The following is a 25599-nucleotide window of genomic DNA, read 5'->3' as shown; positions in this document are numbered from 1 at the left end:
CCACCTATCCGGGGAGGTCTTGGTGGGAATGAGCATGCCAGAGCCTTTCTAGAGGATTGGGGGTGGAATGTCGGAAGACTCTGGAACTCCAGAGATGGGAAGACAGTGGTCCTTGGGAAGTCTTAGGTCTTCGCCAACTTTCTGATTTTTATACTTTGGTCCAGCTGAATATGATGAGCTCCCCTTTTCCCCCACCAGTCCCATACCCTGGGTCTGGAGGCCTCGATCTTCCCTCCCCTCAGCATCTCTTCTACCTCACCTCATTCGTCTTCTGGTCTTTTCCCCTCCCTTCCTTCCATGGTAAGCCTAGAAGCCACTTAAAGGTGCTCCAGAATGGCAGCCCCAGCTCTGGAGCTAACTGGGAGAGGTAGTGAGCACCTTGCCCCAAGGAGTGTGCAAGCACAGGGAAACCCATTCTAGTCAGGAAGGCTGCCAAAGGGGTTCTTGTGCTGGTAGTGTTTGGAAGCATTGGGGTGTCCCCAAGCCCCAGGGCCCAGCTTGTGACAATATCCAAGAACGTTTTCATGAGAAAAAAGTAAGGCCCATGTTGGTGGCCCATGGCCTTTCCATGAAGCTCAATTTATCCATCTTTAAGGCCTGCTTGTCTTTCTTCCAAGATCTCATGTGGCCTCCTTTTTTTTTTTTGTCTTGAGAATATCCTTTTGTTTACAAAACAATGCTGATGGTAGCTGGTGGCTGTTGTTTTCATGTCTTTAGTTGGCAAAATAAGACCTTACAAGTCAATTTTTAGGTTTTGAGAAAATCTCACAGAGAAAATCTGCAATCAACATCTCCCCCAACCCCTGGAAAGAAACCCTTGAGTGAGGCCTAGCCTTTCTAGGTCTAAGGCTCATTGTAATCCATCCATCCATCCATCCATCCATTCATTCACTCATTCATTCATCCACCTGTCCTGTCATCATCAGATGCCTGTGCTCCCTCTGTGATGGCTAGATGCGTACTGTGCTCCCTCTGTGATGGCCTACAGAGGCCTGGCCCTGCCAGTTGGAACAGAGCAGGGAGTGGAGACTTGGCAGGGGCAGTGCAGATGAGCCCTTAAGACAAACGGGCACTGACGGGGCCGGGGCTGGGGGAGGGGGCACACAGGGTTGGGGGGGGGGGAAGACGCTTCCATTCCCTTCATTGCAGACTCTGGGACCCTGTGATTCGGAGTGTCCCCAAACCTTTGGATGCCTATACCTGTTCCCACCTGCAGCTGGGAGTGGGAAGCCAGTGGCCACAGCCCCTTGTCTCTAGCTGCAGCACAGGGGCGGGATGGTGGCTGCAGAGACAGGACGGCACATGTTCAATGGTTTCTAACTCGGGGAAGAGAAACAGTGCTCAGGGCTGAGGGACAGATGAGGGGGGAGGCTGAGCACATCCCAGGAGCTTCAGGGGTTCCCTCTGCACGGCCTGATCTGAGTAAAGGGGCCCAGGGCTGGGAGCCCCCAGGAGGGAGATACACCCAGATCCACAGCTGCAGGTTAAGCCAGCTCTGGACTAACTGGTAGCTTCTCCGTCTCTCAGGAGCTCAGGCTCTGTGCAGTCCATGCCCCAGAGGGTGCCTTCCTTGTAGTAAGGGGGTCCCTGGGGTAGGTCTGAAGAGTAGAGCTGGGGGTGTGGGCAGGCCCTGGGCCCCTAGGCTTGGGTGGAAGGCGCGAACCCTCCAGGGCCACATCACAGAGTGACTCTGACCCTCTGAAGAATCTGAGGATCCGGTCATCAAGCCCCACACGTAGGGTGGACATGCCTGGCTCTCGGGTCAGCAGCGGCGAGATGGTATCAGGGGTGGCCTCCAGGGGCACCTGGGGTCTCAGTCGGTTGAGCGTCCGACTTCGGCTCAGGTCATGATCCCGCGGTTTGTGGGTTTGAGCCCCGCATCGGGCTCTCTGTCATCATTGAGGAGCCTGCTTCAGATCCCCTGTCTCCTTCTCTCCGTGCTCTCTCTCTCTCTCAAAAATAAATAAACATTAAAACAGAAAAAAGAGTGGCTTCCACACTCAGTCCTCAGCACCCCCGGGGTTGCCTGCCCCGCCTAGGCTCCTGCCTCAGTTTCTCCCGAGGTCACAGTCCCTCTCTTAGGTGGAGGCCCTGAAGCCTGCAGGCTCGGGGACCAGAGCCTGGGTCAGACCCCCTTTAACTCATCAGGACACAACCATCACCTGCTTGTGCTCCCAGCTCTCCCCCAGGCGCCAGGACACTGTGGTGAGGTGACAAGGAAAATGCCTTTGCCAGGTCCTGCTCTGGTCTTGGCCCCGCTCCCAAGTGTCCTGTCCTGACAGCTCGGCCTATGCTTCCAGACCCGTCTTGCCATCCCGGAGTGAGTGAGGAGGGACCTCTAATTCCATTCATCTGGAATGGGTGCCTTCCCTGCCGGCCTTGGGTTCCGACCTCAAAGTTGGGCAGGAAGGGGCCTCAGACACCTGGGCCAACCTCTTTTCTTCCAGGGCGAGTCTGATGAGCTGCTGTTTGCTTGAACACCCCCAGCAACAGGAAAAACTCACCCCCTGTTGAGGGGTCTCTGCTGAGTGGGCAGCTTCCTGATGTGGGGCAACAGTTTGTCCAGGGCCTCCCTAGTTCTCCAAAACTGGGTCCTTAGAACTGTTGCTCCCCGGCCTGGCCTCTAGGTGACTCTCTAGGCTGACCCCAGCCCTGCCGTCCTCTGGGCTGATCCCTTGATCCAGGATGGGCCTTGCCCTCTGTAAGGTTGCTGACCCAGCCAGAGCTCGGTTTGTTAATGCCCTGAGCAGGGCGGGGCCCCTGAGGGCTGTTCTAGCACCTGCTCCAGGCAGGAGACGCCAGGGCCGGCTCTGCATTGTAGAGGGGGCCTCTGAGGTCACCAGTGTGGAAGGTAGCCCAGAGAGGGTGAATAGAGACAGGGAAGACAGTGTTACACGAGGGTGACAGGGCAGCGGGGATCCAAGCTTGGGGGGAGGTAAGTTCAGGTGCAGACTGTGGGGGGAGGTCCCTGCAGGTTGTCCTGGAGCTCTAGCTCCAAGCCTCAGTCTCTCTCCTGTGCTGGGCTGGAGGTGTGGAAGCCTTGGCCGTTCTGAGCCCTGGAGAGGCCCCTTCTGGACTCTGAGCTACGGGCTGGGGGCGGTGGGGGGCGGCGGGAGGCGACAGCTGCTTTGAAATGTGGAGAATAATAAAGCAAGGAATGTCTGAGCTCAGGGGAAAAAAATAACCCCCACCCGCTGGGCCTCCCACCCTGCCTGGCGTAATGAATTAAGTACAGGGAGGCACGTTTCATGTGGGGGCGCAGGCTGGGGGAGGCTAGAGGGCCCCTAATGAGAAACAGGGTCCTGGTGGGGCCCCCGGGATCTGGAGCCAGGGGCCACCTGACCCGAGCCTTGGCGGTGGGTGCCCTTATTCCCCAAAACCTTCCTCTCAATCTCCCTTTGTCTGCATGAGAGAGGGGGTGGGGGCACTGTCCCATCCCGGTGCTGACCTCTGACCCTGGGCTGCACTCCAGTACTGGCTCTAAAAGTCAGAAAAGGGAGAAAGTGTAGCTGACTTGGAGGGACCATCTCTTTCTTCATTCTCACTCTTCCTAAACAGAGCACTGATTGGGTGCATCCTGAGTCCAGGATGAGGGGGCCCACACTGCCCCCTGCTGGATCCCACCAAACCTGCAGCAGCCGCCTCTGACCAGCAAGCCCCAGGCCCCTGATTCCAGGCCACCTCCTGACTTCTAGTCTCCACAGTCCCTCCCCTTCCTCCACCAATCCCTCTGCCCAAAGCAGCCTTCCACCCTGGCCCCAGCTCACCTCTCCTTGGGACTTGGACATCAGTGCCTCCCAGTCCAGCACTACCCTTTCAGTCCACCAGTCTGGGGAATCTGGCTTTTTCACAGGTCACCTCCCCCCACCTCTGCTCTCTCCCTCCCCAGTGAACTTAATATTCCCCCAACAAAGCCCACACTCTCACGTCTCCACTCAAGCTGTCCCCTCTTTCTTATCTGGTGGACCCCGCTCCATCTACCTGCAAAATGGCCTTCTAAAAGACCACCCCTTCCCAGGGGGCCCAGGGAACAGTAGGTACGTTAGCAACTTAACCATCAGCAATAGGGTGAATTCTCAACAAAGGAGCTGGAGAGGGGTGGAGGCAGGTAGGGGTGTTCTTGGAGCTTCCCAAAGAGCCTGGCCTCCCAGCTTCTGCTGGCTTGGGGCAAAGCTCCCACTTTATTTTTAAGAAGTCTGGCCCAGGACTTGGAGCTCCTTGAAATATTCTCCCCCACGTCCCTTCCCTCCCCCCACCCACTTTAATTAAAACCATTGTTTGCAAGCACATGTTAATTAAAAAGCAAACATGTTTTGCTAAGTAATTTGGAAGCTCTGGTTATACAAACCAGAGTCATTCCAGTTAAAAAAAACAACAACAACAAAAAAAACACCCTTACCCAGCTTGCCCCAGTGTCTTGAGAGCTGAGCCTGTGTCCTGGGAGCTGAGGACCCCTTTGGCTACAGTAGATGCCTGTCCCTTTAGAGTTTACACTGTGTGGAGGCGTAGCCAGGTCAGGGCATCCTTTCGTCTCACAGGTGGAGGCCTGGAGGTGACTCAGAGGCCTGGAGCTCTTGGCCAACCCTTTGCAAACGTGTACTTTGGGCCCCAGGAGCAACAGCTGGTGAGGAAGGGGGACAGACTCCTGTGCCCCATCTTGCAGGCAGGGTCCTTGTCTCAGAGCCACTGCCCAGCTGTGGGGTGAAGGGAGGAGGATGGGAGCATAACAATGCTGCAAGCCCCGCGAGGAAGGCTGGTGGGTGCTGGGTGGCCAGGGCTACCCCCCTAAGGTCTCTAGCACAGCTGGGGCTACAGATACCCAAAGCTGGCACAGCTGATCCTTTAGGTGAGGGTCAAAGGCCAGGACCAGCCTGATGGGTCAGGGGAGCCCTGGATGCTCAGAGACATCTCCTCTAGCCCTAGCTCCCCACTCTGTGTCTGGGGATGGCCACAATGCCATGTTCCCCACCCCGGCTCCTGGCCCTGGGGGTGCTGGAGCCTTAGAGGCCCTTCAGACCCTGTGCAGTAACCCCAGGGCCCATTGCAGGGTTCAGTGACCTCCAGCCTCTCCTGCTCCCCCCACCCCGGCTGGCAGGGATGAGCGCATTTCCCCAAGGGACCTCTCTAGGCTGCTAACTACCTTGCAACCTGCCTGTGGGTTCTCCCACTTGGGAGCCCTGCTAACAGGAAGGAGTTTCTTATACGAAGGTCTCCTCGTGTGGTCTCTGTGTGTCACTGTTAGCCGTGACCGTGACCCCGGTGTGAAGAGGGTGTGAAGTGGTCTCTCCTCTCCTGAAGGAGGAGAGGGCCTGAGGATGCAGGGGTGGGGGCCTGGGGCAGTGACCGGGAAGGGTAAGTTTGTGTGTGGGCAGAGGGGAGGTGGACGCCGGCACTGTGGGGCACGGTGGGCGGGCTCGTTCTGCGTGCGCGCGCGCACACACACACACACACACACACACACACACACACACCGAGAAGGGGATCAGTGGCAGGGAGCCAGGACACCCAGCTTTGTGCGGTCCAGCAGGCCCTCTCCCCTCTCTGCACTTGGTAGAATGAAGACTGTGTGCTGGGATGCGCGTAACTTGTCACACGCGGTGTTTGCCCCACGGGAACACACACACACCCTCACAAGCCACGACACGCGGTGACCTACAGCGACACACGCTGGCGGCCGGCTCCCGGGACTCAGCCCTCCCTCGGCGGCGCGCCAGCGACACACACAACACCGCCTCTCCACTCGCACCCACATTCCGGGCGGAGTCGCGCTCCCGCCGCGCTGCCCCGATCGGCCCGCGGCGCGGCGCTTCTGTTCCGTTCGCTTCCAGCGCCGGGACCGCAGCGGGCGGGCCGGGATGAGCTCACGCCGCCGCCCGCCGGCCTCCCCGGCCTAACTCGCTCCAGATGCCGGCGGCCCGGCCGGGAGCGCGGCCCTCGGGCGCCCCCTGCAGGGAGCGGCGGGCGGCTCGGGGCGCACCGCCCGCCCGGAAGGGGAGGGCCTCAGGCCCCCCGCCCGCGGTCGGAGCTGCTGCGGGGGGGGGGGAGGGGGCTGTCCCGCCGGCTCCCGCGTGCTTTCCCGGTCACCAGCCCACGCCCCTCCTCCCCGGTCGGCCCCGCTTTCCTGTGCTGTGTGCTTCCCCCGCCCCCCACCGCGGCTCTGGCCCACACCTCGGGGTGCGCCCCCTCCCCCTGCCCGGCTCCCCGGGACGCCCGGACCCCCGGCCAGGTAGGTGCTGCGGCTCCCGGCTCCCGCCTCCCGCCCGCGGCGCTGGCCAGGCCCTGCCCACTCTCGTTGCTCTCGGAACAAACACCCTAGTTTCTACTGGGAAAGCAGCAGGGGCCTGACCACCGCCTGGTTTTAATAAGGAGCTGGTATTTCCCCGAAATCGCGGGCCGGTGGCTGACCTCACGGGGATGACGGCTGGCGCTGGGCCAGGGGGCGGGAGCCGGCTCCCGGGTGAGCCCCTGACGCCTGGTCTTGCGGAGAAGTCGGGCGGGGAGGAGGGCCTCCGGCTTCTAGTCCCAGCTCAGCTGCCGCTCACCCAAAAATCTGTCCATCTTTCTGTCTGCCGTCGCTTTCTGTCTGCTGTACTGCCAGAAGCCCTTTCCAGCCCTGCCCAGGGTCCTGCTTCACCCCTGCCTCCTTGTGTGGCAAAGTGCTCGACCCCTCACCTGGCATTTCCTCTCTTGTAGGACGGGGCTGTTGTGGGATTAGAGAGGGGACCCGCGAGGGAGAGCGGCTGTACCCCAGCAACGAGAAATTTCCCGAGGGCAGGGGGAGGGGCTCTCAGAAGCTGGGGGGCAGGGATCAGGCCTGAGCTTCTTGGAGCAGGGTGGCCGAGGCAGGGGTAGGGCCTGGGGAATTGGCAGCCTGGGGTATATAGGGACAAGTCAGGTGTCCTGGCAGAGTCACAGTGCTCAGTGAAGGGTCAGCAGAGAGGTGCACCTAGTCACGTGGAGACATGGGGGCCAGAATCTTTAGGCACTGAGGGGGTGGGGTGGGGGACAGAATGGAGGAGAGTGGAGCTAAGGCATCTCCGTAGTGAGTGGGGCCTCTGCCTGAGGGGCGAGGAGCCCTGGGAGCTGGTCCTGAAGTCCCCTCTGTAAACGAGGGACAAAGACTGAGAGAGCCAGAGGGGGACGCAGGATCCAGTGGAGGGACAGAGACTAGGAGCCGCAGAGGGAGCAGGGAGACAGAGAGAGGAGATGCCGCAGGCAGGTAGGCAGGACATGGCGGTGGCTGGTGGCTAGAAATTGTGTTTGTCGGCTCTGGGGCCTTCACCGTCCCAGATGCTTGGGCCCCTCCTGCAAGTGACAATAACAGTGACTAATACTTCTTGAGCACAGCACAAGCCAGGCACTTCTCTAAGCACTTGAGAGTTATCTACGTTCTTGCGCTACGATTCTGTGTTTTCATTCAGACGTGTATCAAGTGCCTACCAGGTGCCAGGCATGTGCCAGGGGCTGGGACTATAGCAGTGGCAAGACGAACCTGCAGGCGGAACGTTTAGACGTGAAAGGGGAGGGCGGTTGATGTATACATGAGTGAAACACATAGTGCAGCATAGATCATCAAAGGATAAGGGGGGAAGACTGGGTGGAGGGCACAGCTTTTGAGAGGGTGTCCTGGGAGAGCCTCATCGGGGAGGTGACATTTGAGTACAGACCAAATCTGGCCTGCCACCTCTGAGCTGAGAGTGGTTCTTACAGAAGAGCATTTGCAGTCAATTCCACAATCCAGAACACTTAACACTGATGGTATCCCCTTAAAAGAACCCCATTCTTTCTCCTTGGTAAACCTGTATTACCAAAAAATAAAGACAAAAAAATAGTACTCAGTGGTGATTGTATATATATTTTTTTAATTTTTAAAAATTTTTTATTTTTAAAATTTTATTTACTTTATATATATATATATATATATATATATATATATATACATATATATATTTTAATGCTTATTTATTTTTGAGAGAGAGAGAGACAGAGCATGAGTGGGGGAAGGACAGAGAGGGAGACACAGAATCTGAAGCAGGTTCCAGGCTCTGAGCTGTCAGCACAGAGCCTGACATGGGACTTGAACCCACGAACTGTGAGGTCATGACCTGAGCCGAAGTTGGACACTTCACCGACTGAGCCACCCAGGCACCCCAGTTGTGATTATATTTTGAATTTCATCAATAAATATTTTGTGGAAGTTTGTTTTCTCTGTTCTATTTAAGTATGTGTATAATATTCTTGATTTTGTCTCTTGGCCCACAGGGCCTAAGATATTTAGTATCTGGCCCTTTACAGAAAAAGTTTGCCAACCCTTGTATAGACCTAGGAGGTGAGGAAATGAACTCTCTGGATATCTGGGGACGGAGGGAACAGCCAGTACAAAGGCCAGGAGGCAGGAGGTCATGAGGCCCATCAAGGAGGCCAGTGAGGCTGGAGCCCCTTTAGTGAGGAGGGGAGGGATTGGAAAGGGTCAGAGGGTCCTGGGCCAATGGTGTAATGTCAGTTCCTAGGTTTGTTTGTTTGTTTATTATTTTTTTAGAGAGAGAGGATACAAGTGAGTGAGGGAGGGAGAGAGAGAGAGAGAGAGGAAGGGGAGAGAATTCTCATGAACACCCGATGCAGGGCTTGAACTCATGAACCGTGAGATCATGACCTGAGCTGAAATCAGTTGCTTAACGACTGAACCACTCAGATACCCCATTTCGTAGGTATTTTTAAAAATGTGTGTGGGGGGCGCCTGGGTGGCGCAGTCGGTTAAGCGTCCGACTTCAGCCAGGTCGCGATCTCACGGTCCGTGAGTTCGAGCCCCGCGTCGGGCTCTGGGCTGATGGCTCAGAGCCTGGAGCCTGTTTCCGATTCTGTGTCTCCCTCTCTCTCTGCCCCTCCCCCGTTCATGCTCTGTCTCTCTCTGTCCCAAAAATAAATAAACGTTGAAAAAAAAAAAGAATTAAAAAAAAAAATGTGTGTGGCTATCATTAGTGGAATCGCTTGTTTTCTATTATATTTTCTACTTTGTGATTGCTGCAGGATAGAAGTTATTGATTTTGTATATTGATCTTTTCTCCCAGCCCTCTTAGTCTATTTTCTTATAGTTTTATTAATTTTTCAGTTGGTTCATTTGGATTTGTTTTGGAAGGCAACTGCCTTCTGTATCTTCCTACCTGCATATGACTCAGTTTCTTCCTTTCTTTCCCTCCTTCCACTTCCCTTCTCCTTGCCTCCCTATGCTCTCCTCACCTCCTTCCTTTCCCCTTTTACCTTCCCTCCTCTCCCCTCCCTTCGCCACTCTTCACATTTAATTCCCTCCTTCCCCTGCTTTTTCTTCTTCTCCCCACTTTCCTACTTTCCCCTCATAAAAATGAGAATTTAAATTTTCAAAAGAGACTTGATGAGCGGTATCTCCATCATGTACCTTTGATGCCCCCCCCCCCGCCCCCCGGGGTAGGGGCAGAAGGCTTTGTCCCCAGATGGAACCTGGATGTGGACGTGGGGACCGGGAGGGTCATACACAGACTCCAGAAGGGGAAGTCAAAAGAATGTCTGTGACAATCAGAAGAGGCTTTGTGATAGGGAACCGAACACTGATGTCATGTGGCTCTGAGTATAAAGGAGACTAGTAGATGGCTGTTCCTCAGGAGTCCAGACGTCAGATGGCTTCGGTGGGTACAGCCAGGACCTATATTTCACTCCTCTGTGCTCCGCCATCCTTAGGATCAGAAAATGTGTCTTCCAACTTGGATTTCTTTTTCAAGATTGTTTTGGCTATTTGGGGTTCTTAAGTTTCCATATGAATTTTAGAATAGGTTTTCCTATTTCTGCAAAAGAAGTCACTGAGATTTTGGTAGGGATTCCATTGAATCTGCAGATTGCGTTGGATAATATTATCATTTTAACAATACTGCATTAAGTCTTCCAGTCCATGAATAGAGGATGTCATTCTGTTTACTTAAAGTCTTTAATTTCCTTAAGCAGTGTTTTATAGTTATCATTGTACAGTTGTTTCACCTCCTTGCTTAAATTTATTTATAAATTTATTTATTCCTAAGTATTTTTATTCTTTTTGATGCTGTTGTAAATAGGATTGTTTTCTTAATTTCATTTTTTAAAAAAGTTTATTTATTTTGAGAGAGAGAGAGTGTGAGTGGGGGAGTGTCAGAGAGAGAGGAGAGAGAGAGAGAGAGAGAGAGAGAGAGAGAGAGAATCCCAAGCAGGCTCCATGTTGCTCCAACCCACAAAGCCACGAGATCATGACCTGAGCAGAAACCAAGAGTCAGATGCTTAACCAACCGAGCCACCCAGGCGCCCCTCTTAATTTCCTTTTTGATTGTTCACTGTTAGTGTATGCATTAGAGAATAGATATTTGTGGTTGATTTTGTATCCTACAACTTTTCTGAATTTGTTTATTATTGCTAACAGTTTCTTCTTTTTTGTGAAACCTTTATGGTAAGATCATGCCATCTGTGAACAGAGATAATTTTACTTCTTGCCAATTTGGGTGCCTTTATTTCTTTTTCTTGCCTAATTGCTGTGGCTAGACCTTTCAGTACTACGTTGAATAGAAGTGGTGAAAGTTGGCATCCTTGTTTTGTTCTTGATCTTAGGCAAATGCTTTTAATCTTCCACCACTGAGTGTGATGTTCACTGTAGGTTTTTCATATATGGCCTTTATCATATTTAGGACATTTCTCTCTATTCCTAGTTTACCGAATGTTTTTATCACGAAAAGGTGTTACATTTTGTGGAATCCTTTCTTGCATCTCAATTGAGATGTCCCCTTAAGGACAGTTTTTATTATCTGCCTTTTTCCCTGTGCATTTCTTATTTCTTTGCATGTCTTGCAATTTTTTCACTGAAAGGCAGACAACAGGTAATATATTGTAGCAAATCTGGACACTGGTTCTGTGCCCCCTGGCCCCACCCCGGACTTATGGTCATGTCGTTTGTTTGGTCATTTGTTTATTTGTTTAGTGACTTGGGTAAGATAATTCTGTGAAGTCTATTTCCCTTCCATTTTGCAGTCTCTGAGATATCCTTGCTCAGATTCCTGCACCCCCCCCCCTTATTTTAGGGTTGATTCCTGAATCAGCATAAGCCACTCATTGGTCAATGGTCGTGTGTAAGCGCCTTTAGTCAGTTTTATTTTCACTATTTACTGTTGAATATGTGTGTTTATCTTGGAGACTGCTTTCACAGCTTAGGGAATTTACTTTTCCCCTACATGTTCAGCCAGGGACTAGTAGCTTGGGAGTTCCTTGTCCATTCACTCCCTAGAAGACATAGTTTGTGCACAGTGGTGTGTGCATGGTCTTTTTGGCTCTCTCTAGTTTTCTTTCTAGTTTTCTGAACTAGTTTTCTCTGTTAAACTTCCAGCTGGTCTACCATTTCACTGGTCGCTGCCAGTGTTATGCAGCTATCAACCCTCTCTTACTTGATAATCAGGAAGATCTCTATGTTTTAAACAACTCCCTTAGGCACGAATTTCTCCACGTCTGTTCCAAATAAATTCAGTTATTTCAGACAGAGCTGCAGTGCCCTCCTTGCAGCCTGCCTGTCCCCCTGGGCAGAATGTTTGTGCTGCTGCTGCACCAGAGCCGAGGATGGGGGTGGCAGCCTGCTTCTCCTCGAGTGAAACTCCTGTTCCGTGAGTGGGCGCTGGGAAACAGATGGAATCCATGGGGCTTCTCACTGGCCCTTCCCCGGGTGGAACCTCTGTCCTGTGAGTGAGCTGGGATGGGGCACCCGAAGCCCCAGTGCTCTCAGCCTGCTGTGCCTGGGGTTGACCTTCTGCCCTGTGAGTAGGAGCAAAGTGTGGAAAGGGAGCTCCGGTCCTCCTGGGCATGCCTGTTGGAACAGGGCTTCTGCAAATGGACTTTGGGGAAGGAGAGACACGAGCTACCTCCTTCTTCTGAGGTGAAATCTTAGCTGGGGGAGAAGGAGATCCCGTTGTCTTGGCTGCTTATTCAGAGCAGAGTTCCATAAAATGGAGCTAAGGAGGGGGGATGAGAGCTGGTTATGACTCAAATGCCATAGACTCCTGCTGTTCTTACCAAGTTTTGTAGATTTTCTCGTATAAATATTTCTCAGTGTTTTGTATGCCCATAGGATTTTTCCAGACACCTGACATCATGGTTTTTAAAAAATAACTTTCACCAGTTAAGTAGCTTTTTCTCTAGAGAGAGAATCAACCATATTCTTCACGAAGCCATTCTGGAAGTCCAAACTCCAAGTTGTAAAAACCTCGAAACATTTGCCAACTTTCAAGACATTTTTCTGTTATTCTAATTTCTGTTATGATCTGTATCTGCATGATGTAATTTGTACAGTCTCAGTTCTTTAAATTTATGACCACTTCTTTAATGGCCCATAATGCAGTCTATCTTGGTGTATGTTTCACAGATACTGGGAAAAAAAGTGTATCCTGCTGTTGCTAGGATAGAATATCTATAAATGTCCATTAGGTCTAACTCATTGATAGTATTTTGCAGATCTTATATATGCTTACTAGTTCTCTGTGTACTCGTTCTATCAGTTTTTTAGAAAGACATGTTGAAGTTCCAGATTCTAATTTTGGTTAGGTTGTCTTTTTCTCCTTGCTCTGTAAATTCTGAGCTCTGTTGTTAGGTGTATTTAGGTACATACACATTTAGAATTCTGTTTATCACCTGTAATTAATGTCTCTGCTTATCCCTGATAATATCCTTTGCTCTGAGGTTGGCTTTGGCTGTTGGCAATAGAGCCACTCCTTTGTTTAGCTAGTGTTTGCACCGTATATCATAGTCCATCCTTTTCCCTATAACCTCCCTGTTTTTATATTTAAGCTGTGTTTTTATTTAAAAAAAATTTTTTTTAATGTTTATTTATTTTTGAGACAGAGAGAGACAGAGCATGAATGGGGGAGGGTCAGAGAGAGAGGGAGACACAGAATCTGAAACAGGCTCCAGGCTCCGAGCTGTCAGCACAGAGCCCGACGCGGGGCTCGAACTCATGGACGGTGAGATCATGACCTGAGCCGAAGTCGGACGCTTAACCGACTGAGCCACCCAGGCACCCCAAGCTGTGTTTTTATATATTTGAGCTGTGTTTTTTTTTTTTTTTTTTAAAAACCCACTTTGACTGTCTTAATTCACATAATAGAAGCTTTCATTCGAGGCGCCTGGGTGGCTCAGATGGTTGAATGTCCAACTCTCGATCCCAGCTCAGGTCTTGATCTCAGGGTTGTGAGTTCGAGTGCCATGTTGGGCTCCACGCTGGGTGTGGAACCTACTTAAAAAAAAAAGAAGCATTAATTCATTTAATAGAACATTCACCTTTAGTGTAAGTGTTGATATTGTTGGATTAAAATCAATCATGCCAATTGCTTTCTATTTGTACCATGTCGTTTCTCTTTTTCTCTGTTCCTGCTTTCTTTTAAATTAATGGAGTATTTTTTATGATTCTATTTTATCTTTGCTGTTGTCGTATTGATAGTTATGTAACTGTTTTTCCTGATTTCCCTAGAGTTTACAGTATATATCTTTCATTAATTGCCCTCTTCTTTCAAATAATACTATTTGCTTTTCAGGAAGTGCAAGGACCTTATAACAGTATCCTCTCTATTCTTTCACATTCCTGTGTTAGTTTTCTATTGCCGTCTATGCTATAGTCAAATCATTTGGACGATAGCTAATGTTTTTTGCATCAGAAGTTATGTCAAGCTGCTTTATACAGTTCTTGTGCTGTTCAAAGTTAAACTAAGCAAGATATGCATGCCCACACAAATTTGCAGTGAATATATTTTCTGAGCTTTCTGCTATCATTCCAGAAGCAGTTTCTGGACCTCTGCGTAAGTGCTGCAAAGGAAATTTACATATTTCAAACCCATTTAACTGTAAAGTCGAGGGGCTTGCACCTCAACTCCAGTGAAGTGATTAGTTTGCGATGTAATGACATGATGAAAGGCAAGCATCAAGAGAAAAACTTAAAATAGCTCATTAAAGCCTTCCAAGGGAAGAATATGCTTGAAGCTATAGGTTCATGGATTAATATCAGCATTTGGCAACGCTGCATGAAAAGCCATTTTAAAAATTAAATGCATAAAATATTATAGATCACCATTAACAGAAACATGCAATTGATTTTGATGATAGAGAACACTAGTTTTTTTTATTTTGTTATTTTATGAATATAATTTATTGTTAAATTGGCTTGCATACAATAACCAGTGCTCATCCCAACAAGTGCCCTCCTCAATGCCCATCTCCCATCCCCCCCCCCCCCACCATCCACCCTCAGTTTGTTCTCTGTATTTAAGAGTTTCTTGTGGCTTGCCTCCTTCCCTCTCTGTTTGTAACTATTTTTTCCCCTTCCCTTCCCCCATGGTCTTCTGGTAAGTTCCTCAAGATCCACATATGAGTGAAAACATATGATATCTGTCCTTCTCTGACTGACTTAGTTCACTCAGCAGAATACCTTCCAGCTCCATCCACGATCCTGCAAACAGCATGATTTCATTCTTTCTTATTGCCAAGTAGTATCCCATTGTAGATATAAACCACATCTTCTTTATGCATTCATCAGTTAATGGGCATTTAGGCTGTTTCCATAATTTGGCTATTGTTGAAAGCACTGCTATAAACCTTGGGGTACACATGCCCCTATGTATCACCACTCCTGTATCCCTTGGGGAAATTCCTAGTAGTGCTGTTGCTGGGTCATAGGATAGTTCTATTTTTAATTTTTCGGGGAACCTCCACACTGTTTTCCAGAGTGGCTGCACCAGTTTGCATTCCCACCAATGGTGCAAAAGGGTTCCCGTTTCTCTACATCCTTGCCAGGCTCTGTAGTTTCCTAATTTGTTCATTTTAGCCACTTTTTAAAAAAAATTTTTTTTTTAAACGTTTATTTATTTTTGAGACAGAGAGAGACAGAGCATGAACGGGGGAGGGGCAGAGAGAGAGGGAGACACAGAATCGGAAACAGGCTCCAGGCTCTGAGCCATCAGCCCAGAGCCCGACGCGGGGCTCGAACTCATGGACCGCGAGATCGTGACCTGAGCTGAAGTCGGACGCTTAACCGACTGTGCCACCCAGGCGCCCCTCATTTTAGCCACTTTGATCCGTGTGAGGTGGTATCTCAGTGTGGCTTTGATTTGTATTCCCCTGATGAAGAGTGACGTTGAACATCTTTTCATGGGTCTATTGGCCATCTGGATGTCTTCTTTGGAAAAGTGTCTATTCATGTCTTCTGCCCATTTCTTCACTGGATTATTTGTTTCTTGGGTGTTGAGTTTGCTAAGTTCTTTGTGGATTTTGGATACTAGCCCTTTATCTGATATGTCATTTGCAAATATCTTTTCCCATTCCATTGGTTGCCTTTTAGTTTTGTTGATTGTTTCCTTTGCAGTGCAGAAGCTTTTTATCTTAATGAGGTCCCAATAGTTCATTTTTGCTTTTAATGCTGTTGCCTTTGGAGATGTGTCAAATAAGAAATTGCTGTGGCTGAACTCAAAGAGGTTGTTGCCTTCTTTCTCCTCTAGGGTTTTGATGGTTTCCTGTCTCACATTTAGGTCTTTCATCCATTTTGAGTTTATTTTTGGAGAACACTAATTTTAAACCCAGTTAGGTAAGTTGTTATTCTCCCCCCAAATAATCCCATTCTTCTCACTGGTAGATTTGTATGATAAAATATTATACCCAATTACTATTATTACTACATATTTTTTTAATTAAAAAAATTTTTTTTAAATCTTTATTTATTTTTGAGAGAGAGACAGAGTGTGAGCAGGGGAGGAGCAGAGAGAGGGAGACACAGAATCTGAAGAAGGCTCCTGGCCCTGAGCTGTCAGCACAGAGCCTGACATGGGGCTCAAACTCATGAACTGTGAGATCATGACCTGAGCCCATGAACTGTGAGATCATGACCTGAGCCGAAGCCAGACACTCAACCGACTGAGAGCCACCCAGGTGCCCCGATTATTACTATATTTTTATGGAAAAATTTTCTTATTTTTATATAAAAGCCTACATAATATCCTCAGTTGTATCTCAAAATCCTAAAATATTTGCTCTCTGGCTCTTTATAGAAAACATTTATTGACCTCTGAACTAGAGTCTTCAAATATGTTCATCAGAGTATTTAAGATTCCCTGTGTGATAGTTCCAAACCTCATGTCATATCTGCATCTAGTTCTGTTGGTTGCTTTGTCTCTTGACACCATGTTGTTAATTTTCTTTTCATTGAGTGTCTCATCATTTTTTGTTAAAACTAGTCATTTTGTGTAGGCGAACAGAGACTTAAGTAAACACTGTGCTCAGAAATGGTCATGTCTTGGGGCACCTGGGTGGCTCGGTCGGTTAAGTGACCGACTTCAGCTCAGGTCATGATCTCAGGGTTCATGAGTTCGAGACCCGCATCAGGCCTGTGCTGACAGCTCAGACCCTGCAGCCTGCTTCGGATTCTGTGTCTCCTTCTCTCTTTGCTCCTCCCCCGCTCATGCTGTCTGTCTCTCTTCTTCAAAGATAAATAAAAATATTAAAAAGCAAAAAAAGAAATGGTCACGTCTTTTCTTTAGTAGAGAGTATTGAGACAGTCATGCCCAGTTTTGTTGTATGGCTACCCTCCATGTGTACCAGGCTTGAAATTCTTCTGTTATTTTTTGCTTCGAGTGGTGGTTGATTTGTTGGATTGTTTCTCGGTGTCTGTTCCACACTCAGGACAGTCTTCTCTGTGCTCATGTGTCATAGAAGGCGTCTTTCCACGCTTTTACCCCTCCTTTAGCAGTAAACTGCGGTTACTTGTTCCTGGACACTTGCTAGTCTAGTAGGGGAGGGAGGAGGTGGGACATTCTTTGTTTTTCTGGCTCAGCGCCACACCGTCTGGCAGGTGCCATATTCTTGGCTCTCAGAGATGAGGCCTTCTCAGTGATCTTGACTCTCTCCCAGCATAGGCGAGAGAGTCTGATCTGGCTCCTTCCTTAGGGGTGGAAGTTGTTTTATGTTCTCTTCCTCTAGCTACAGTAGGCTTTAACTTGCGCTCTGAAAGGCAGGTCACGGAGTGCAGAGAGGGCCCCAGTGGAACCCAGTGCACGACGTTTGGCACGCCAGTGGGGCCCCCAAGCCGGGAGCCTCTAGTTCCGTCGCTCGCGCGCATGCGCAGACCCGTCCACCTGCCTCCGCGAGGGGAGCCGCGAGGAGGCGCTGTACCAGCCGGCTCATGGCGTCCCCCACTGGCGGCTCCCCGGGCCTCCTACTCTGGCTCCTGCTCCTCCAGCTGCAGCTCGGTGGGGCGTGGGGCAGGTTGGCGCCATCCCCACTCTCCCCTTCGCCCTTGGGAGGCGGCCACAAGGACCCCGATGCCACCGTGTGGAGGGTTGCGGGACCGTCTACGCCCCCGAGCCCCAAGAATCTGCCCCAGTCTCCCAGTTGGTGGGATTGATCCCAGGTGACACTTGGCGTTGGGGGCCCTGGGCAGGTGGCTGAGGCACCAGAGTGGGAACCAGTGCTCTCGGGGAGTGTGGGGGAGCCAGGTCCCTCCACCTCCCCCCCCCCGGGGGGGGGGTGGTCTGAGGAATGCAGCACCGCTTGTGGAGTCTGAGCGGGATGCCACTCGGCCTCACGGGTATGTGGCTTGGGGACGTCATTAACACCGTCCTGGAGTCAAGGAGGCCGTGGCTTTCTCACGTGTCCAAGGGGCACCTGGGCCTTTCCTGGGAAGCCTGGGGAGCAGGGCCTGTTTCTCTGAGGTTCTTCCTCCTGCTCTGTTCTCACCCCAGGGTGTGGCCAGGTAAATGCGAAAATCTTGGGAGGACAGGAGGCTGAAGACGGGAAGTGGCCCTGGCAGGTGAGCGTGAGGATCAGAGGCAAGCATGTGTGCGGAGGTTCCCTCATCACACAGCAGTGGGTACTGACTGCAGGCCACTGTATTTTAAGGTGAGGAGTGACAAGTGGAGACTTGAGAGGTTTTGGGGTTTTTTTAAATTTTATTTTAGAAAGAGAGTGCACTAGGGGGGAGAGGGGCAGTTGGGGGGAGGTGGAGAGAATCCCAAGCAGACTCAACGCTCAGTGTAGAACCCTGGGCAGTGTTGGGGGGGAAGGGGGGAGGGGGACAATCCCTCCCCCCTTAGGATCAAGACCTGAGCTGAAATCAAGAATAGGATGCTCAACAGACCGACCCACCCAGGCACCCTGAGACTTGAGAGTTTTTTTTTTTTCAACGTTTATTTATTTTTTGGGGGGACAGAGAGAGACAGAGCATGAACGGGGGAGGGGCAGAGAGAGAGGGAGACACAGAATCGGAAACAGGCTCCAGGCTCTGAGCCATCAGCCCAGAGCCCGACGTGGGGCTCGAACTCACGGACCGCGAGATCGTGACCTGGCTGAAGCCGGACGCTTAACTGACTGCGCCACCCAGGCGCCCCGAGACTTGAGAGTTTTGAAGCCAGTCCTGCTCTCCTCAAATACCTAGTAGGTTCTGTTGCCCTGGCGAATTGGCAGAACCCAAGCCCAACCCAACCCAGCCAAAGCACACCCACTAAAAATGGGCGGGGTCTGCGCTGGGAGTGTGATTACCAGGAATACTAATTCTGAGAACAAAACCAATCGTTTGGATGAGCAGACCAGTTTTGAGAGTTGGTAAGGAGGGATTCCTGGTGTTGGGCCAGTGGAGAGAGTGGTGAGGGAGGTTGGGACCATATTGGGAAACATCTGCCATGTGTGGAAAAGGCACACGGGATGCTTCCTGGGGTCTCTCTGAGGGGGCACATCTTCTTCTCTCCCACAGCCGTTTCCACTACAATGTCAAGATGGGAGATAGGAGTGTCTATAAAGAAATCACAAGTGTGGTGGTCCCCGTCCGAGACATCATTGTCCACCCTCAGCTGTCAGTAGTTGGAACCATTCAAAAGGACCTTGCCCTTCTCCAGCTCCTTTACCCTGTAAACTTCACCATGACCATCCAGCCTATATGCATCCCTCAGAAGACTTTCCGGGTGGAAGCTGGGACCACGTGCTGGGTGACCGGTTGGGGCAGAAAAGAAGAATATAGTGAGACTGTGAGGCAGGAAGCCGACTCAGGAAGAGGGAGACAGCTTTAGCCCTGCATTAGGCAAACAGGCTAAAGAGAGGGACAGGGAAGCAGACGGCCTGGCAGAGGGGTGAGGGGACAGCGGTTTAGCAGCAGCCAGGGTGATGGTTCCTGATTGGCTTGAGGACACTGATTGAGGACTGTTGTTGCAACACAAATATTTCATGGTAGCCATTTAGGAAAGGCACCGGTCCCAGGAACTGGAGCTGCTCTCAGGAGAAGAAATACAGGGGTGAAATCTCTTTATGGAGATTCGTGAGGGACCATGCCTGGCTGGCTTGGGTTGTGTTTTTTTTTTTTTTTAGGTTCCCTGGGGACCGAGCCAGATGCTATGGGATTCTATTCAGGGTGGCTTTCTGCTCAGCAAGTGAGGAGTGGTTTGCCAGCCAGAGCTGTCCCTCTCTGAAAGTATCTTGGTGGTTAGGGAGCTTCCTGTCCTTTTGAGTACAGGCAGAGCCAGAAGGTCACTGTTGCTGAGGCTATAGGGCCCCCATCTCTGGGAAGAGTCTGGACTGGTAACCCTGGGGCACATTCGAGAGTCTGTGATCCTGCTCAAAAGTAAAGATATGTTACTGATGCACGGAATACCTGTCACGATTACCACTGATACTCAGGGTAACAGATGCCTGATGATCATTTCTCAGGCTCGTAAGGCCTTGCCTCTTCCTGTCCAGATCGGTTCTTCTTTATCCTGTCTTGGTTTTAGTTCTTACCTCCTTTTAATCCCCGTGTCAACTTTGGGCCTCAGTTTCCTCCAGAGTCTAATGGGGACGATACCCACCGCCCTGCCTTTCTCAAAGGGGATTCTAGGTGCTTAGGGGCTTACTGTCCACCTGCGCACAGTTTCTTTACTTCTGAGTTTCTTTCCTTGTAGGTGGCGACCTTATTACCTCTGTTCTCCATGAGGTCGATCAAGACATCATCCACCATGAAAAATGTAATGAGATGATTCAGAAAGCCATGAAAACAACTAGGAATGTCGTACTGGAAGGAATGCTCTGTGGCTATAAAGGTGCAGGAAAGGATTCATGTCAGGTAAGTTCACGGACCCTGTCCTACCTCTGTATCGAGGTTGTTCCCTCCCAGTTTCCTCACTCGCAAGTGGCATGGCCTCCTCCTCCCTCGTGACTCCCTGAGCTGGCCTGACCTGTTTCATCAAAGGGGAGCAGTCCTTGCTGGCCTGGGGGCACTGCCACGGTGTGGAGAAGCTGGGGCAGGTAACGCTAATAACAGAAGTCCCTTTCATTGAGTTCCTCCTCTGTGGCACTTACAGTGTGAGCCAGTGTGGGTATTGACCCCCAATAGCTCTGTGAACCCACATCATAACCCCGCGGCATAGACATCGTAGCGATTATACAGACGAGGTGAGGTCCAAAGATGTCAGCTTCAGGTTCCCCCGTGGGTGCTTGCAGGACTCCTAGAGGATGAGTGTTTGGGTTTCTTGGAAAGAGAACAGCATTGTAGGGAGAGGGATCAGCATGTGGAGCAGCTCAGAGGTCCCAGGGAACGTGTCACATTTAAGGGAACGTTTTCCAGGTCTGGACCAAATGAGGTGGCAAATGTGGCCAGAGAAGAGGGTTGGAGTCAGAGTACGCGTGGCCTGGAGTGCTGGTCCAAGTTTCTAGATGCCGTCTGGGCAGGACTGTGGGCTAGACGTTTGTTTCCATCATCTAGGCGATGGTGCTGAGTCCCGAGCGGGATGTGGGGGGATGAGGGGGTGAAGGAGGTGTGTCCGACGTTGAATCTTGAGCTCTGGGTAACTGAGTGCTGTTGAGGGAGGGGGCTCGGGAGAGGTTAGGAGGGCTGTCTGTTTCTGTCTGAGCTGGTTGGTGCGGGGCCATCAGAGCGGGTCTGGGAAGGACGTGTGGTTCTCTGGGTGAGGTGGGGGGTATACGGGATGTCTGGGAGGGGATCTTCAAATATGGAGGCAGCTGGCTATATGGGTTAGGAGTCCTAGAGAAACTGTTAGCTAGATAGATGGATTGAGGGGGCTGCCAAGAAGAGGTGATATTCCAAATGTTTTCACAGCCACTGTGGTTTGGGCAGTGACCAGTTAAAATATCCTCCTGAGGATATTAAAGTTTTCCCATTAACTTTTCTATTTTTTTCAAAAAGGTTTTTATTTTTAAGTAATCTCTACACCCAGCATGGGGCTTGAACTCACAACTCCAAGATCAAGAGTTGTGTGCTCCACCGATGGAGCCATCCAGGTGCCCCTGCCCATTAACTTTTCAGTTCTTAGTTCTCATATTTGCAGAAAGCTGGGCCTGATAGGTGCCTGGGGGAAGGTCCCCATGTGCCTGAGTCCCTGGTGCCTTGCAGGGCAGTGAGCCTGCTCTGACTTGGATGGCCTTGCATGCCTGTTTGTTTCTTTCTCTTTCTACAGGGAGACTCTGGGGGCCCTTTGGTCTGTAAATTTAAGGACACATGGGTCCAGGTGGGACTCGTGAGCTGGGGCTTAGGCTGTGGTCGTGGAAATGTGCCTGGAGTTTATACAGACATTGCTGCCTACTCTAAGTGGATAGTTGAAGTGATAAACCGAGCTGCCTCTTTGTATCCAGTGGTGTTCCTCATTCCACTTCTGTGCCTGGTGCTGCCCCTGGGCATCCTCGTGGCCCCATGATCACCCCCGCCCACTCCCCTCCTGTTTTTGACTCTCCCCCGAGGCCTGTCCTCCAACCTCCCCCTCCTCCTCATTGCCCTTTCCTCGAATGCTGGTTGGGATCCACTGACCCTGTAGAGAGCTACCCAGTAGAGAGTGGCAGTAAGCCCAGAGCCCTGAAAGTGTCCCAGCCTGATGCCCCAGTCACCTGCCTTGGCCACACCCACACCTTGGCTGTGCTCTGCCTGCCGGGAAGGAGGCAGCCGACCTGCCAGATGGAGCCCGGTGCTTCCCTGATGCCTTGGAGAGCCTCTACCAAAGAAGAGACCTCATGAGCAGTGAGACAGCATTCGACCTGGCTGTGGTCTCAGGCTTTCACCTGAGAGTGAGCTTGGTGATTGTGCAGAGAGAGCCAGGCAGTGTCACCACGGCCCTGCTGAGGTCTGAGGCCTGGGGGTTCCACATCTGACCCAGGTGTCTGGGACTGGGCGAAGTTCCCCCCTACCCAGTGCGGATCCACCTGGATCCTGCTGGGGCAGCCCCGCGATGGGGTCCCCTTTCTTGAGTACCCAGTGGCCACATCCAGGCTCACCCCAAGTTGTGTGGAGGCACTGAGTGTGGAAATCTTAGATGTCAACTGAATAAATGTTTGAAGAGTTGCTTTTATGTTCTGTACATCTCCTGGTCTGGGCTGTGGGGGACACTGAGAAGTTATCTCACATTTAACTTAGGAGTGTGTTGATGTTGCTTTAAAACATTTCTTTAGGGGTGCCTGGATGGCTCAGTCGGTTGAATGTCCGACTTTGACTCAGGTCATGATCTTGCAGTTTTTGAGTTCAAGCCCCACATTGGGCTCTGTGCTGACAGCTCAGAGCCTGAAGCCTGTTTCAGATTCTGTGTTTCCCTTTCTGCTCCTCCCCTGCTTGCCTTCTATGTCTCTCTCTCAAAAATAAATAAACATTAAAAAAAAATGTAAAACAGAAGAGGCAGAGAGAGAGGGGGACACAGAATGCGAAGCGGGCCCCAGGTTATGAGCTGTCAGCACAGAGCCTGATGTGGGGTTCGAACTAATGGACTGCAAAATCAATACCTGAGCTGAAGTCGGATGCTCAGCCAACTGAGCCACCCGGGCGCCCACATGATGCTTTTTAAACCCTAGAGGGAGTGGGGGGCCCTCGACTCGAGTTTGATAGATGGTTCTAGCTCTTGGGTCCTGCTGCTGTGCCCCTCATGGCCACCAGCAGCTCTGCAGGGACCTTTGTAGTTGAATTTGCTGGCCGTTGCTTCTAGGGAGGAGGAAGTGAGAGAGAGTGGAAGCGAGAGAAAGGTCAGGGCACTGCACCCAGTCTGCAACCCTTATTTTCTGCCTGTTTGGGCTGCTTCCCCTGGAGTTATGTAGAGCCTTGAGCACCAGGTTCCTTTGGCCTGTGAAGAGTGCCGGGCTGAGACTCAGCGAGAGGACCGGTTGAGTGCTTCCTGGGTCTCTGCTGGCTCACGTCCCGCATTATCTGTGGTCCCAAGAGTAGCTCTTTGTCCTGATGCAGAGATGCAGAGCACTTCCCCGCTCCAGATTTCCTTCCCTGTTCTTGAAACTTTGAAGTTCCTTTCTTTTAGGAGGGGATTAGAGCATTTTGCATGTGGGAAGAAAGTGCCAGGTGACTATTTAGGTGGATAAAGAAGGGGACTGGGGTAAAGACTGATAACTCTCCTCTGACACCTCTCATCCCTTAATAAAGCCTGTGTTTCCAAGCCTTCCACTAAGGGAGACACTAAGTTCTGTGTGCCTAAGCTCGTGTGGCACTAAGTCCTGGCCAATAAAATATAAACAGAAGTATTGGGTGTGATTTGTGGGAAATGTCCTTAAATGGAGGACAAGCCCCTTCTTCAGATCTCTTTGCTCTCTCCTGGCTGGAGTGTGTGCACGGTGACCGGAGCTTGTGCGGGCGATATGGGACAGAAGGAACAATGCTAAGGGCACAGAACAGGAATTTAGAAGGAACTTGGCTCCTTGGAGTTTGTCGCTCTGCCCTCACAGCTCTTTATGCAACAGAGAAATACACTCTTTTTTTTTTTTTTTTTTAATTAAGCCATTATTATCTTCAGTCTCAGTTACTCATATAAAAACCTCATTCTAACTCAGTTGGTGTCATCTGTAGTTTTATTTCTGGATTTTTATGAATATAAGCTTTTGAAGTCATTTATTTAGAAGGAATTCTTTCTAATTCCTACTTGACTATATACACCATTGCTTCCTTCTCTATTCAGTTTTTAAAATTGATAAGCTTAAAAGCTTATGTTGATGAATGACTGTTATCTCTTAATGTACTTCCGTATTGTTATTTATTGAGGTATAATTTATAGTAAAATGTACACCCTGCAGTATAAAATTCTATGAGTTTTTTTAATGTTTATTTTTTATATTTGAGAGAGAGAGAGAGGCGGTGGGGGGGGGCAGAGAGAGCTGGAGACAGAATCTGAAGCAGGTTCCAGGCTCGGAGCTGTCAGCACAGAGCCCGACGCGGGGCTGGAACCCACGAACTGTGAGACGGTGACCTGAGCTGAAGTCGGACGCTCAACCGACTGAGCCATCCGGGCGCCCCAATTCTATGAGTTTTAAGAGAGGTATACCCCATGCCAACATCTCCAAATCATGATTGAGAACATTTGTTTTAATCCAGAATGCTCTCTTATGTGTCCCTTTCTAATCAGCCCCTCCCAGAGGTAACCACCATTCTGATTATCATCAGATTATTTGCATGTCATTAGACCTGATATTGATGGAATAATATGGTCAATGCTCTTTTGTGTCTGGTTTCTTACCTTCCACGTGTTGTTTTTGAAATTCATTCATGTTGCTACATGTACCGTTAGTTCATTCCTTTTTATTGGTGAATAGTAATATTGCATGAATATTCCACAGTTGGTTTATTCTCCTGTTGGTGGACATTTGGGTTGTTGCCAGTCTGGGGCTACTATGAATGAGCTGCTAGTAAACATTCTAATATAAGACTTTTTTGTATCTATACACTTTCACTTCATTTGGGAATAAACCTAGGAGCGGAACTGCTGGCTCATAAAATCGATGTATGGTTAACGTTATTGGAAATTCCAAAGACTTTTCCAAATTGGTTGTACCGTTTTACGCTAGTCCCAGCAAAAAGGAGAGTTCAGATTGGTCCACATCTTCACCTGTCCTCGGTGTTTTTATTTGCCCAATTCTAATGGGTATGAAGTGGTATCTCATTGGGGTTTTAATTTGTGTTTCCCTGTAACTAATGATACTGAGCACCTTTTCATGTGCTGTTGGTTATCTGCGTATCTTCTTTTGTGAAGTATGTTTTCAATTCTTTTGCCCATTTTTAATTAGGATGCTTATTATTATTTTTTTTATTGCTCATTTATAAGTAGTCTTCTTATGTTCTGAATAGAATCCTAAGTCTGTCACTTGCTTTTTTCACTTTTTCGCTGGGGGTGTGAAGATTTTTCTTCTATTTTTTTTCTCCCCTAAGCTTTATACTTTTAGCTTTTACATTTATGTTGGTGCTCTACAAATTCATTTGGGGGCATGGTATGGGATAAGGATCCAAGTATATTTTTCCATATCTTTAATGTTTATCCACTTCCAGCACCATTTGTTGAAAATACATTTATTTTCACATTGATTTGCATTGGTACTTCACCAAAAATTAATTGACAGTGTATATGTGCATCTATTTATGGATTCTCTATTCAGTTCCTTATCTATTTGTTTATTCTTTTTTAAATTTATAAAAACATTTTTATTTCGAGAGAGAGAGAGAGAGAGAGCGAGTGTGTGTGTGTGCGCGTGTGCAGGGGAAGGGCAGAGAAGAAGGGAGAGAGAGAGAGTCCCAGTCAGCCTCTGCACTGTCAGCATGGAGCCCTACTCAGGGCTGATCTCCTTGTGATCATGACCTGA

The 25599-nt window shown here is 49.9% G+C and overlaps 1 protein-coding gene across 7 annotated transcripts in view; it reads left to right on the top strand.

The window, feature by feature from the left end:
• The first annotated feature begins 5889 nt into the window (after window positions 1-5889).
• Window positions 5890-25599, top strand: part of LOC123605588 (serine protease 44-like) — a 35811-nt gene continuing 16101 nt past the window's right edge. For 2 of the 7 annotated variants that reach the window (XM_045492667.1, XM_045492663.1), the window contains exons 1-4: window positions 18906-19020; window positions 19366-19427; window positions 19511-19675; window positions 19935-20095. In XM_045492667.1, coding sequence (XP_045348623.1) covers window positions 20089-20095 — 7 coding nt within the window. In that variant the 5' untranslated portion in view covers window positions 18906-19020; window positions 19366-19427; window positions 19511-19675; window positions 19935-20088. Of the gene's footprint in view, window positions 6227-16506; window positions 17275-17750; window positions 17908-18757; window positions 19021-19365; window positions 19428-19510; window positions 19709-19934; window positions 20096-21446; window positions 22322-25599 lie in introns of those variants that run through there. The other 5 variants (XM_045492658.1, XM_045492665.1, XM_045492661.1 and 2 more) reach the window with 5 other exon arrangements.

This window comes from Leopardus geoffroyi, chromosome A2 (genome assembly GCF_018350155.1).
Source record: "Leopardus geoffroyi isolate Oge1 chromosome A2, O.geoffroyi_Oge1_pat1.0, whole genome shotgun sequence".
NCBI classification, from domain to species: Eukaryota; Metazoa; Chordata; class Mammalia; order Carnivora; family Felidae; genus Leopardus; species Leopardus geoffroyi.
Note: the sequence above shows the minus strand (reverse complement) of the source record. Positions and strands in the feature narration are given on the sequence as shown.